The sequence below is a fragment of the Acanthamoeba castellanii genome, assembly GCF_000313135.1.
Source record: "Acanthamoeba castellanii str. Neff unplaced genomic scaffold scf7180000084741, whole genome shotgun sequence".
Taxonomy (NCBI): Eukaryota; Discosea; order Longamoebia; family Acanthamoebidae; genus Acanthamoeba; species Acanthamoeba castellanii.
Window position 1 is genome coordinate 70,733 of NW_004457702.1, and position 13,115 is coordinate 83,847.

Here is a 13,115-nt window from a genome sequence, read left to right on the forward strand (position 1 = left end):
TTTTTATTTCCTTTTGAAAATATAAAACGAAAACCACAAAACCATACCCCAACGCATCCATGGATGAGGCTCTGAAGACGGCCTTTACCAGCGTGCTTGCTTCTCCGCCAGGTGCAACATCAAGCGGAGCTCGACTGGGGTATGCCACGCTGCATCGAGACGTCTACGCGGCAGCTAACAGGGGCGAGGAGGAGGTGCACGCCCTCGCTGCCCTGTTCCACTATGCGGCCGCGTCGTCCCTCCGTAGCTTCCTTGCCACCCTTCCAGCCCCTCAGGTGCGTGTCGTGCCGCTCTTACCTTCGCCCCCCCCCCCTTCCTGCGCCTCACCTTGCGAAATGGGGGCGCTCTTGGGCCGACTGAGCACACAGCTCCTGGACGAGTGGCAGCGAGTGCAGAACCTCGATCGATTTGTCATCAAGCTCGGTATGTACCTGCTGATACTGAGACGTCTAGCCTATGCGTTGCTGTTCATGGTTGCCCTCTTGCCACAGTAAGCGGAAGACGTCGCCTGCTCAGCCTTCACCCGCACTTGCCCGCCGTGGGAGCGCTGGCCTACCGCGACCTCCTCGCTCACCACCCGGCAGTCCTGCGTGTGACCGCGGTGCGTTGATGAGGCGCACACGGGTTGAGTGTTTGCGCTCACCGGAGGTGCCACTACAGATGGCGGAGAGAGGGTCTGGAGGAAGCTTGTGCGAGGGCATGGACATCGAAGTCGCGGCTCCGACTAGAACTGACCAACACGTCAACACGCAAGACGAAGCAGATGACCGCAATAAGACTAGGCTACAGTCTGCTCTCGAAACTATTCACAAAGGTTTGCGTTATCACTCCCGCACTGTGTTCACCCTTCCGCTGACACGCTTTTGTCTATTGTCACACAACAAGGCGTGGTGGAGGCCATCGCCAAAGCGGAAGAGATGAGCGAGCTGCGGTTGGCCTTGCCTGAAGTACAGAAGCCATTCCCGCGCACCCGGTTCACGCGCACCAAGAATATCCTTCACGACTTGGACGACATCTCGTTCTTGCGCCCGTCTGCCTTCTCTCCCGTACGACCTTCACATCATCAAATCTCACAGTCTGACTAGCGCATCGATTGATACTTGGGCTCATCATGTGCGTGTGTGCACAGGACCAGGTGAAATACGTGGACCTGCACCTGGACCAAATGGGATTCGTGCTTGAAAACGTGTTTTCGGTGGACGAGTGCCGTGCTCTCATCTCCGAGTCCAAGCGCGTGGGCTACGGCAGCCTCGAGGGCGAATTCCTTCCCTCAAGTACACTCTCCTGCCTTCGCGTCATCTATATCGGCAAGCCTCCGCCTGATCGTCGTGGTGCACCACAGTGCGGGACAACAAGCGCGCGTTGATCATGTGCCCAAAGCTCGCTGATGAGCTGTGGAATCGGGTATGTCCCCCGGCATCCTCCTTGGGTTAACAGAGGCACTGACGAGATATGCCCGTGTCACACCCTGCTGTAGGTGAAGTCGTTCATCGAACGCGATGCGCGCGTCCTCGCCCTCCGACCGTTTGGATTCAACGCACAGGGAACTTGGAAGCCGACGCGCCTCAACCCCCTCTTCAGGTTCGTAGGTCCCCTGTCAGCCTTTTGCAGCAGGAATAGTGCTTACGTGCCTTTCTATCATGTGTTACGTTAGGTTTTGTGAGTATACGGCGCCGTCGGTAGGTTTCGTGCCACATCGCGACGCCAGCTTCATCGGAGGTTCAGAGGAGCGCTCGATCTTCACCATCATGCTGTACCTCAACGACGAGTTCGAAGACGGCACCACCAACTTCCTCCACTCGCACACCGGCGGTCGTATAGATGAAACGATCGACGTACTTCTTCCTTTTCTGACGTTGAAATTGTCCAACGCTCTGATACGCGTCGGTCTCTCTCTCTCTCTCTCTCTGTGTGTGTGTGTGTGTGTGTGGTGTGTGTGTGTTAGGAGGAGCTAAAGCGAGGGTACGATGTGGTCTATAAGCTGCGGCCAAAGCCGGGGCTCTGCGTGATCTTCGAGCACACGATTCTCCACGAGGGAGCACCGGTGCCGCAGGGACACAAGTACCTTCTTCGTACCGATGTCGTATTCCAAAGGTGAATCCTCCCCCCACGGCGAGCCACTTCCCCCACCAACGTTTGTGTTCACCCATTCCCCTGTCTCCGATCAAGAACCGAAAACCCCAAGGCGGGCGACGAGTCGTACCGCACGCATCCGCTCTACCGCCGAATGGTGCAGTACTACAAGGTACTTCAAACCCCAAACCACAGTTTCACCTCTTCAAGAGGCTCGAGATGGGGAACCACTCAACGGGTGGTGCGGTGCAGGACGCGGCTGACGAGGAGTGTCACGGGCGAGTCGACAAGTCCAGCGAGCTATACGAGCGTGCCCTGTCCATTCGTCAGTGGTACCGCGAGGCTTCGTCCTGACCTACAACCCCACGGTGTAGCTCCCCTTTCTCTCCACCAACGGTACGTATAATATATAATATATATATTTATAAACACACCTCTACATGTAACGGCTAGAGTGCGCCGTGTTTGGAGAGCAAGAGTTGGGTGAAGGGACACACCCGGCATTCAGCGCACGCCCGGTTAATTGCGCCGTTCAGTTCAAATCCAATTTCTGTTTCTGGCGGCCACGTCATGGCATTGGCCAACCAGACAAGAAAACAAGAACCAACGGGCAGCGGCACTCTTTCACCCAACCTTCGAAGAAGCACACTTGAGGCACACAACACGACGATGTGTGTACCGCCAGGTGAGTTGCGTTTCTCCTGTTCTCTGCAAACAAATTCTGACCCCAATTACCTCCTCCTCGACGACCAGGCATCATGCTCTACAGGCGCGTGCCGCACCCTCCCATCACCTATCAGCCCTATTCACCCCCACAAACCTTCCCGCTCCCCATCAAGGTACTTCTTATTTGGCCGCAATTTAAATGTCTAGTTTTTTTTACTCAATTTATTTTTTTCTATTTTGTTTTTGAATTGGCGTGACTTTGTTTTGCAGGCGGTCAGCATTGAGGCCAAGGTGGCCGACTTGTGCGCGTCGGTGACCATTCGACAGAAGTTTGTCAACACCGAGGAGACTCCCATCGAAGGTATATCTCGCACCAAGGAGCCGGGAGCAGGTTCGACTTTTGGCGAACAGTTCACAGCTCACCAGTCTTTCTCTGCTCTGCGAGAGCAGCCATCTACCAGTTCCAGTTGGAGGACAAGGCCACCGTGAGCGACTTCACGGCCTTCATCGATGGCAACAAGATCAAGGGCACCATACAGGAGAAGGAAGAGGCCAGGAACACCTACGTACGACACTGCACAACTGCACCCCTCGCCGACGGTTGTCAATGGCTCACTGGCTTTCATTCTTCGTTCTTTGGTCTTTGGTCTTCTTCGTTCTTCTTCGTTTTCGTTTTTGGGGGAACAGGATGACGCGATCGCGAGCGGACACGGAGCGTACAGGATGGAGGAGAACGAGGAGGAGCCCAACCTCTTCACCGTGAATGTGGGCAACCTGCCGCCGGGCAAGGAGGTGGAGGTGGTGATCACCTACGTCACCGAGCTCGAGTTCGAAGAGGGGCAGCTCAAGTTCCGCATCCCCTCCAACAACCAGAACCCATCGTACACGGCGGCCGGCAACTCGCCGCCGCAGCTCAAGCTGCAGGTCCACTTCGGTACGCACATATCCTGTCGACCACATCATCGTGTAAGTAAGAGTGAGAATAACACACGTCGTGCGGTGGTGTGTGCGTGGCGTGTGTGATGGACAGACATGACGAGCAACATCAAGCAGCTCTCGTCGCCGTCGCACCCGATCTCGTTCGAGTTTGGCGACGAGCCCACGCAGGCCACGGTGACCCTGGGCGACACCACCAAGACGCAGGCCCAGGACCTGGTGGTGCTCACCAAGCTCGCCAAGCCCCACGAGTATGCACATTCCTCCCAAATTCCTCTACGACGGCCCGGTACCGCTAGCGAGACTGACCACCAATATTGATGTCGACAGGCCTTGCGGTCGGGTGGAGGTGGACGAGAAGGGCACCAAGACGGTGATGGTGTCGCTCTACCCCAAGCTGGCGCAGGACGACGACGAAGACATCTACACGGAGATGATCTTCATCGTCGATCGATCCGGAAGCATGGCGGGCAGCCGGATGCAGCAGGTCAAGGACACGCTGCACATCTTCCTGCGAAGCTTGGGCGAAGGCACCCAGTTCAACATCATCGGCTTCGGCAGCCGCACGCAGCACCTGTTCCCCAGCGGCAGCGTCGAATACAACGACAAGTGCGTGCGCCACCACACATACGACACGTGCGCGCGCGCGCGCACGCACGCACGCACACACACACACACACACACACACACACACACACACACACACACCAACACACACACACAAACACACACGGCTGAATGTGACTTTTACTTCAGAAACTTGGAACTGGCGACCAAGCACGTTGATCAGATGTTCGCTAATCTGGGCGGCACCGACATCCTCAAGCCGCTGACGGAGGTCCTCCAGCAGCCGCCCAAGGAAGGCTACCCTCGCCAGCTGTTCATCCTCACCGACGGCGAGGTGAACAACACGCAAGAGTGCATCCAATTCGTGCGCAAGCACGCCGACACGACGCGCGTGTTCACCTTCGGCGTGGGCAACGAAGCCTCGCAGGATCTCGTCAAGGGTCTCGCCAAATCCGGCGTACGTTGCATTCCTCTCCTAACCCGCACCCGAAACGTTTTGATGATTGCTGACTTCGACCCGCGCAACACACGCACGCACGCACAGGAGGGCTTCTTCGAGTTCGTGAGACCGGGCGAGGGCATGGAGGAGAAGGTCATGCGGCAGCTGCGGCGAGCCATGCAGCCGGCGCTCACCGACGTCACCGTTACCTGGAAGGGTGCCACCCAGGTGGAGCCGGCCCCGTTCCGCTTTGCGCCCGTGTTCTGCGGCGGTCAGTTGGTGGTGTACGGCATTGTCAAGAAGGGCCAGGTCGACTCAGATAACAACGTCGAGGTCGTAGTCCAGGCCAAGACCGTTCTCAAGCCCTTCGAGGCCGCAATCCAGGTCGACCTGAGCAAGGCCAAGCCCGGTAACCTGCTCCACAAGCTCGCAGCCAAGACCCTCCTCAAGTACGCTCCTCTGAATGCTCGCTCTAAGAAGCAATTTTTGTCTTCTGACACACACACACAACACACGCACACATACAACACAGGAGCATCGATGATGGCCGGAGCTATCTGCACGATGCGGCCGGGAATGTCAAGAGCGGAGGTCAGGCGGGTCTGGTTGCCGAGGCAGTGCGCATCTCGCTGGCAAGCGGCGTGCTGTGCAAGCACACGGCGTTCGTGGCCGTCGAGGAGCGGGAGGACGCCACCGAGAGCACTATGCAAGTGCGCAAGATCCCCATCACCTTCGAAAAAGGTAGCCATCCACACCCAGGCCTTCTTTCACACGGCACCGAGTTGATCAATGTGTGACGATTGTGTGCTGTCGCAGCTTCGCCGTTCAGAGCTCCGCCACCGCCTTCCCCACTCTTCTACTCTCCTTATCCGAACGGTACGCGTCTCGTCGTGTCTTGTTGCTAGGCCCAACCACCCTGTGTGCTTGCCAACTCACATGCAACTGGGTGTAGTCATGCAAGGCCCGACAAGCTTCAGCTTCTCGGGTCCCATAGGCTACGGTGGACCGCCTCCGCCGCCCATGGCCGGTGGACCGCCCCCGCCCCCGCCCGGTGCCCTGGCGCCTTGCCTGCAGCCCTTGGCCCCCGCAGGACCGCCGCGGCCTATGATCCCCTTGGCTGGGCCGCCACCGCCGGCACCGTCGCCGTCGATGTCCATGGCTCACAGTCGTGGGCCGGCCTCGCCCCGTCGAGCGCCGCCGCCGTCAGGGGGAGCTGCACCGATGCGGACTTCTTCTTCTACTTCTTGCTCCTCTGCGACCGCGGACTTTGGCCTCTTACGGAAGTCATCGCTCCCCACGGCCCCGCCCTCCCGGCAATCGGCTCTTGCGATGGCCCCGCCCCTATCCGCAGCCTACCCTCAGCAGCAGCAGCAATACCAGCCTCAGCTACTCGAGTCGCTGTCAGGGACACCCGGGAGCAAGGAGCTGGGGCCCAAGCCGTCGGCATCTGCGCCGGCTCCGGAGAAGATGAAGGAGATCATCAGGAAGCAGAAGGCCAGCGGCAGCTGGGAATGGAGCGACGCGGCCGCGCTCGTGGGCGTCACCGCCGACAAGCTGCGCAAGGCCATCCCCGCCGACAAGCTTCAGACCGGTACGTCCTCTCATATCTTCGGACCCGTTGCTCACGACACACACACGACACACCACACACGACACACACACACGACACATCATCTCATCACGTTTTGTTTATTTGTTATGCGCAGTGGACGCGGAGGTGGAGCAGATCTGGGCGACTGCGGTGGTGGCGGCGTTCCTGTCCACCAAGTTCCCCGACCAGAAGAACAACTGGGACCTGGTGGTGAAGAAGGCGCGCAAGTTCGTCGCCCGCGCGCACAAGAAGATCGTCAAGCTCAAGGACCCCTCGGCCGAAGTCGACTGGTTCCAGCTGGCCACCGCTTTCCTCGGTGCTTAGGCACAGAATGCAGAGAATGCGTCCCCTTTACCCACCTTTCTTTTTTTTTGTATTTTCTTTTTGGTAATACAGTTATCGGACCAGAGGTGATGTCGGGCGTGGAAGGGGGGGCTTCCGGTGCGGAGGCGGTGGTCAGGGAGACAATGATGCAGAAGAAGACGGGGGTGGTGGTATGCGTGCAGCCGTGGTTGGAGGATAGCCACTATGCCTCGGCAGCCACTTTCAAGCAGGCGCTGGCAGCCCTTCTCGCCCAGGTGGAACGACGCAGCGAGAGCACAACTGCCGAGGCCGACGATGAGGATGCGTGCCCGATGCTGGTCGTGTTCCCTGAGATGGTCGTGCTACACCCTTCATCCCACCCCACTCCTACCCTTCGCTCTTCTGACGTGTGCTCCCACTCATGAGCAGGTGGGCACCTGGCTCGTCGCCATGGATGAACTGCCAGCAGACTTCGAAGGTACCGCGCTTTGGCTGATTGGGTTTGGCCTCGGTCTTCTGCTCACACCCCGCATGGTTGAATGATGAAGGTGACTCGTCGGCAGCCATGGCGGTCGTGGTGCGCCGTCATCTGTGGAGCTTCGTGGCGCACCTCCTGCGCTCGTTTGTGCACGACCACTTCCGGTACACTTGAATGCGCGCGGGCCACTTGCCCATCTAACTGACATTTGTCGTTCTGCGCCAAACAGGTTTGGTCTGATGGCCCATGTGAAGCGTTCCCTGTTCAGATTGAAAGCTCACGGTACCGCCCGTCCCCCTTATGATGCGAGTTTCGAGCGAGTCTTACTGAACCTTCTGGCCGCTAGCAATGTTCAACACGTATCGGGAGGTGTTCAGCGAGCTGGCTCAGGAGCACGAGGCGTGGATTGTGGCGGGCTCGATCCTGCTACCACGGGTCAAGTACTACACGCAGGTGTCGGAAGGGTTGTCAGCCGCTGCCACGGACGATTCCTACGAGATGAGGAGACTGGAAACGAGGCTTTCCTCCCAGGGGCTCTACAACGTGTCGCTTTCATTCGCTCCCGATGGGAGCGTGTGCAACGTCACCCACAAGTGCCATCTCGACTCCAACGGTACTGCTTCATCCGTGAGCATCATGCGGTCACCTCTTCAACAATGCTCGCTTGTCCCTTCGCCCACGTTCCAACACTCACGCCAGAGCTCGAGTTCGTTGACTGCGCGCCAATGAGTGCCGTCCACTCCTTCTCCTCTCCGTTCGGCACAGTCGGCGTAGCCATCTGCGCCGATAGGTAACGGCAGCCGCCCCCGCCGCGGAATGCGAGCAACGCAGATCCCTTCCGAACTCACTGTGTGGTGACATTTGTGCTGCCCATAGTTGGTACCCCAAGACCTACGAGCGATTGCGGGAGATGGGCGCCGACATCGTTTGCGTCCCCGCATTCGTCACGCCGAACAGCACGTGGGACGCACCATGGGGCGGCTACAGCGGACGTTCACGCCACTTCCCAGCCGACGTCAACGCGTCTCACATCGGCAACTACAAGGTTCTCGCCACTTCCCTGCTCTGCTCTCACACAGCCAGTGATCTCATAGCTGGCATCGCTATGATGTAATAGGAGTCTGAGGCCTGGTCAGAGTACGCGCTACAGGGTCGTCTTCACGCCTCAGGCGCGAGACTAGGTCAGCCCACTCCGCTCAAAGGGACATTGCCAATTACTGCTGGCGTCTCATTGTTTGGTGGTGTGTGGGCAAGCAGGAGTGTGCTCTTACCTGGTGGGCAAGCTGTGGGAGATGACCGGCAGTGGCGAGTCTGCCATTGTGTCAGGCGATGGCCGTGTTCTGGCCAAGTCTGCCAAGGGCACGGAAAGCGTCCTCTCGTACGAAGTGGGCCTGCTTTGACCTGCGCTCATCACCTGCCAGCGCGGGCCACGTCACAATATTTGCGGACAAGAAGGGCAGTTTGCTTTGCCGCCTCCGCTCTTTTTGTTTCGTATCGCCCTCACCGCCAAGCCACAGCCGCCGGTCCTTGCCATGGGTGCGCCATCTCACTGCCTTTCCTCCCTTTGTGTGCCTTATCTATCCCCGTGATTGATTTGTTCAGTATCACTTGCGAACTTCTCCGGAGGTTATGACAACAACCTTACAAAGATGAGGGATTTTAGCTTTAATCATTATCTTGGGAAATCTTGTGAATTATCACTCATTCCTTCTCCATTTAGCAGGGAAGTGTCCGCAGCCAGTGGGCCAGCCAGTGGTGGTTTATGTGGGGGGGGGAGCTTGCACCAATAAAAAGAACAAAAAAGATTCGAAGAGATCCCGCCTTTGATGAAATGCAGATGAAAGAAGACAACAGTCCTTCCCGCTGCGGTTCGCTAATCGAAAGAACGGATTCGCCGGCGAATATGTTAACATTGAGGTCCCGGCTTCAGTGCGGATGGGCACTCCTTCCTTATGGGCCTGTGGCCCCCGAGTAGAAGCCAAGCTGGGCCGCAGTTGGGAGGGAGGTGCGCTCCGCCGTGGTGCGAAGAGGCGTTCGTCACCGGTTTCCTGATTGGGCAGTCCTCGTTAACTTCCTTGGCTCCGCGATCATTGGTTCGGTCGTGTGCGCAGCAACCCTCGTTGTTAGCTTGTGGGCTAGCCAAGAAGATGGACAAGACCCACACGAAGGGCAAAGCGGGCAAGGGTAGGGATATCAAGCCCACCCAGCTGGACCTCGAGGAATGCTGCTACACGAGCAGCACCGACGACGACACCATGTACAACCCATCATATGAGGAAGTGCCATCGGCACCCCGCCGCAATCCGCCCCCCTCGCCTCGAAGACCTCCTCCCCCTCCGTACGACCCCCTCCCCATCGTTTCAATGATATCCGTCTTCTTTATGACCCAAAAATTAAAATTGATTTTGCACCTTCTCCCTGCAGCGTTGCCACGGAGGGCGCCTACGAGGTGGTGCCGTCCGACCCTGAAGATGACGACGAGAGGCTGGTGCTTCAAAACTCCACGCAGTACTTCACTGCGCTCCTCGAGCCCACAACACGTACGTGGCCCGCCCCCTTCTCCCAATTACTTTTTTTCCCCCATCCTGGCTCTCTGTGTGGACTCAGGCAATGCAACAGCACCAGACGGGCGGCGAGCTGGTGCGGGGGTGCCACAACAACAGGTGGCGGGCCAGGAGGGATACGACATCTTCTGCCCCGAGGAGGAGGACGAGGAGGCGGGGCGGAGCGACGATGAAGAAGCACAGGGAGGCGGAAGGGAGGGCATTGCCCGTAGCCCCGTTCCGCCTCCTCAAGGGGGCAATGCCTACAACGTCTCGGACTACGAACGAGTGGACGGTGCGGCGGCCAACTCAAACAGTTACGAGGAAGTCGGTACGCAATACAGCCCCTTCGATTCCGACCGAGATCTGTACACGCTGCACTTACCGCACACTCACTGCGCACCCACAGCACCGGCCGCGCTTACGAAGCGAGATGCGCCATCGCCCAAGGGAACCTTCATATTGCTGTCGCCGCAGGGTCCCTCGGCCGACAAGAAAAAGGCGGAGAAGAAGACAGCACAGAAGGAAAAGAAGACAGGCAGCCTGTACGCACACAGACCTTCGCTTCACTTCCCGCCGCAACGTAGGTCTACAAAGCGACTGACTGATCGTGTGTGCCTTGGTAATGAGAACAGATGGAACAGCAATTTTCAACAACTGCTCAACATGGAGGACACGGAGAGCAAGTTTCACAAGCTGGCTTTTCTCGCTCACGACTTTCAGCACGCCGCTGAAGGTAATTTCCCTCCCTTTGCCTCAACCAGTTCTCTCGCAACAACAAGCGACCATCTCAACCTTTTTTCTTTGTCTCGTATGTGCATCCCAGTGTACGGAAAGATCATCATCAGCGAGCGGTATCTGCCATACGAAGAGAAGACACTCAAACCAGAGAAGGACATGGGGTACGCGTACCCGCCGCCAAGCATAGTCTTTTTTGTTTCGAGCTCGAGTGCCTGACTTGCCTGCTTTGATTTGGACCCCAGGGGACTGGCAGGAGGAGAGAAGTTTCTGTGTCGCGGCATCCTTCTCAAGTATGCGATCGATTCCCGACTTAAAAACGGAACATGGTACTTCTGCACTTCCGCCTCGTCCAACACACTAATAATAATGTAAATTACCAACGTTATCTCAGGATGTACGGCGAAAACGTTCCTGATGATGCGTCGGCGATGAAGTCAGCAGGTGCGTGCCAATTACCTATTTTAGTTGTAGTTTTTCCATTGGACACCACTAATCGTCTCTGCCACTAGGGCACGAGTTGCGCTGCTGTGGTCGTATTGTGGATTCGGGCGAAGCGTTCAATGAGGGCGTTCTCGTTCCTCTCATGACGGGTACACTCCCCCGCACCCACAAATCATTCAACCGCACTGGAGGTGCTGATATGTATACCTACGACAGTGGTGGACTACCGAGGGTTCCGACTCACGGCCGTGTCGATGCTTCCCGTATCGAAAGACACGATCTGCTACGGCTCGGCTGATGGCGGTAAGAGCGTGCACGCCGACTACCCCGAATACAACGAGCGGTATGTGTTCCCTCATCGCCATCATCGCGTTCGTGCTGTGAGAGACACAACGCTAAACTGTGTGATCGCTGCCGATGCAGATTTGAGCGGATCTTTCATCGCTTGAACCTGAAGGCGCACAGAGTGCGAACGCGGGTTTTGAGTGGTCCCGGTGACATCGAAGGTATGTACGCGCCGCATTGCATTGAGCTCGTGCGTGTTTGTGTTCGTAGCCCAACTCTCGCCCGCGCGCTTGCAGGTCATCTCGGCGAAGACGACAAGCTTTATCTGCTGGACTTTGCACGGTTGTATCCGCCAGGTGAGATTCCACCCCAAACCAATCGGGTCGACACCGAGGTGCTCTATTGCCTGTAACTGCTCACATCCGCTCTCTCGCCTCTCTGCAGAGAGCCCTATGGCGATAAAGGAAATTTTCGACACTCCGCACCCGCGTGCCATCTTCTACAAGATGCTGCGACCAGGTACGCCGCACAACCCCCCAATACCCCGTTTGCCATTTTGTGACGCCGATGCACGAATCTAATATGTCTATTGTGTGCGTCTCCTCGCAAAATAGAGCTGGTGCAATCCAACGTGAATCCACAGGGCCGACGCATTCCTCTCACCTCCGATGCCTACACGTACGCACAGAGTCGTGTTTCTTCTGTAAAGCGTTCCGCACGCGGCTAACGCTGTCGCAATCGTCGCCGTCAACTTGTTGCGTTTTGTGCCAGTGCCTGGCAAGCTGCAGACCCGAACGCCAAGGAAAACAACGCGGAGGTGACGGCAGCCACCTACCGCATATTGGACGAGCTCCTGCCCGCCCTCACCGACGATCTCGTCGCCAAGTGCTCCAGAGACGCCGACCGCTACATGGACCTGGTGCCTCACCTCCCCACTCACCTTCGCTTGCTTTCAGGCTTCACGCTTGGGGGAAACTTACATGGCTCTTGCAGAGGTCTGGCGCCGAGTGGCGCCCTCTCATGCCCTCGAGCTACATTACAACGCCGAGCGACTACCCGATCAACGCCAAGTCGTGCGGCGTGGATGTCGAAACGCTCAACAGACGGTTGATGCACATCCTGCACGGCATGCATTGGCGCGGAATCAACATGCGCTACCTGGGCGAAGTGAGGCACCGCCTCATGTCGAGCTTCGGCGACAACCCCTCCGATCGCATGTTCAACTCGCAGCTCTTCGTCGTCGTCGCGCTTCTCTACACCGAGGTACACTCGAGTGCTCTTCCTTTTCGTTCTCTCTTTCTCTCTTTCTCTTAGGTTGATAGATGACTCACCGCTGCGCTGATATTCCTTTGTGCCAGATGGTGGCACGTGTGGCCAAGAACATCATTCGTGCCATGCTGCGCGAGAAGATGAAGGAGCTCAAGGTGCCGTCGAGCGAGCCCTACAGGCAGCTGGTGTTGACCCTTCTCAACCTCTTCTCGGGGCACTCGGACAAAGCGCACGAGTTCTGGACCTCCAACAAAGCGCCCCCGATCGACGAAAAGGCCATCCGCGTCGGCAGTACCCACCCATTCCTCTTTCTTCGCTTTCGTTCTTTAACCTCCCCCCCCCGCACCAGTGTTCTGACGAGCTCCAATTCGCGAAGCTGTGGAGCAACTGCAGGGCGGGCTGGAGTACTACATCCACTTCGCGGCGCGGAGTCAGGAGGAGGAGAGAGGAGTGGACCTGTCTGAGTCCGCGATGGGCGGCTACTCGGAGTCGCTGAGCTCCGACCTGGAGGGCCTCCTGCCCATGAAATGTAATGCGCCACCTTCGCTTTCGTTCTTTACCCCCCCCGGGGGGGGGCTTGCTCTTTCGACCTCACCATGTCTCGGTCTTCCTTCGTTCTTTCCAGGCTGCGTCCGCGCCAAGTACGGCATGAATGCGCTCACGGAAAAGGAGTGGAACTCTTCCGGCCGACTCGAGCCCTTCCTCTTCCAGGGGATCTTCTTCAGGCACGCACCACCCACTTCCCGCTCGCATTACAATCTGATCTGATTGTGAGTTGGCTGG

The 13,115-nt window shown here is 57.7% G+C and overlaps 4 protein-coding genes across 4 annotated transcripts; all 4 read left to right on the forward strand.

The window, feature by feature from the left end:
- Positions 1–59: 59 nt before the first annotated feature.
- On the forward strand, positions 60–2,427 carry ACA1_171310 (uncharacterized protein; the record flags this gene model as incomplete). Its single annotated transcript, XM_004356405.1, has 12 exons — positions 60–275; positions 369–423; positions 492–601; positions 661–814; positions 886–1,046; positions 1,130–1,274; positions 1,343–1,404; positions 1,478–1,589; positions 1,684–1,835; positions 1,946–2,061; positions 2,170–2,245; positions 2,269–2,427. 12 exons carry the CDS (start codon positions 60–62, stop codon positions 2,425–2,427), a joined length of 1,518 nt encoding a protein of 505 aa, XP_004356458.1.
- Positions 2,428–2,831: 404 nt separating this feature from the next.
- On the forward strand, positions 2,832–5,586 carry ACA1_171320 (von Willebrand factor type A domain containing protein; the record flags this gene model as incomplete). Its single annotated transcript, XM_004356406.1, has 10 exons — positions 2,832–2,912; positions 3,010–3,100; positions 3,190–3,305; positions 3,427–3,673; positions 3,770–3,926; positions 4,006–4,284; positions 4,432–4,699; positions 4,787–5,130; positions 5,214–5,422; positions 5,513–5,586. The coding sequence occupies 10 exons, from the start codon at positions 2,832–2,834 to the stop codon at positions 5,584–5,586; spliced, it is 1,866 nt and encodes a 621-aa protein (XP_004356459.1).
- Positions 5,587–6,148: 562 nt separating this feature from the next.
- ACA1_171330 (Nitrilase/cyanide hydratase and apolipoprotein Nacyltransferase) lies at positions 6,149–8,453 on the forward strand (the record flags this gene model as incomplete). Its single annotated transcript, XM_004356407.1, has 11 exons — positions 6,149–6,272; positions 6,388–6,588; positions 6,669–6,934; positions 7,005–7,053; positions 7,124–7,217; positions 7,283–7,335; positions 7,400–7,666; positions 7,819–7,843; positions 7,930–8,098; positions 8,204–8,234; positions 8,311–8,453. The coding sequence occupies 11 exons, from the start codon at positions 6,149–6,151 to the stop codon at positions 8,451–8,453; spliced, it is 1,422 nt and encodes a 473-aa protein (XP_004356460.1).
- Positions 8,454–9,200: 747 nt separating this feature from the next.
- ACA1_171340 (uncharacterized protein) lies at positions 9,201–13,100 on the forward strand (the record flags this gene model as incomplete). The annotated part of the gene is made up of 19 exons (XM_004356408.1): positions 9,201–9,310; positions 9,478–9,541; positions 9,661–9,693; positions 9,717–9,927; positions 10,006–10,141; positions 10,232–10,332; positions 10,423–10,498; positions 10,580–10,663; positions 10,729–10,778; positions 10,847–10,927; positions 10,995–11,121; positions 11,202–11,284; positions 11,360–11,419; positions 11,508–11,582; positions 11,852–11,982; positions 12,057–12,326; positions 12,422–12,623; positions 12,709–12,861; positions 12,958–13,100. 19 exons carry the CDS (start codon positions 9,201–9,203, stop codon positions 13,098–13,100), a joined length of 2,190 nt encoding a protein of 729 aa, XP_004356461.1.
- Between the last annotated feature and the right edge of the window lie 15 nt (positions 13,101–13,115).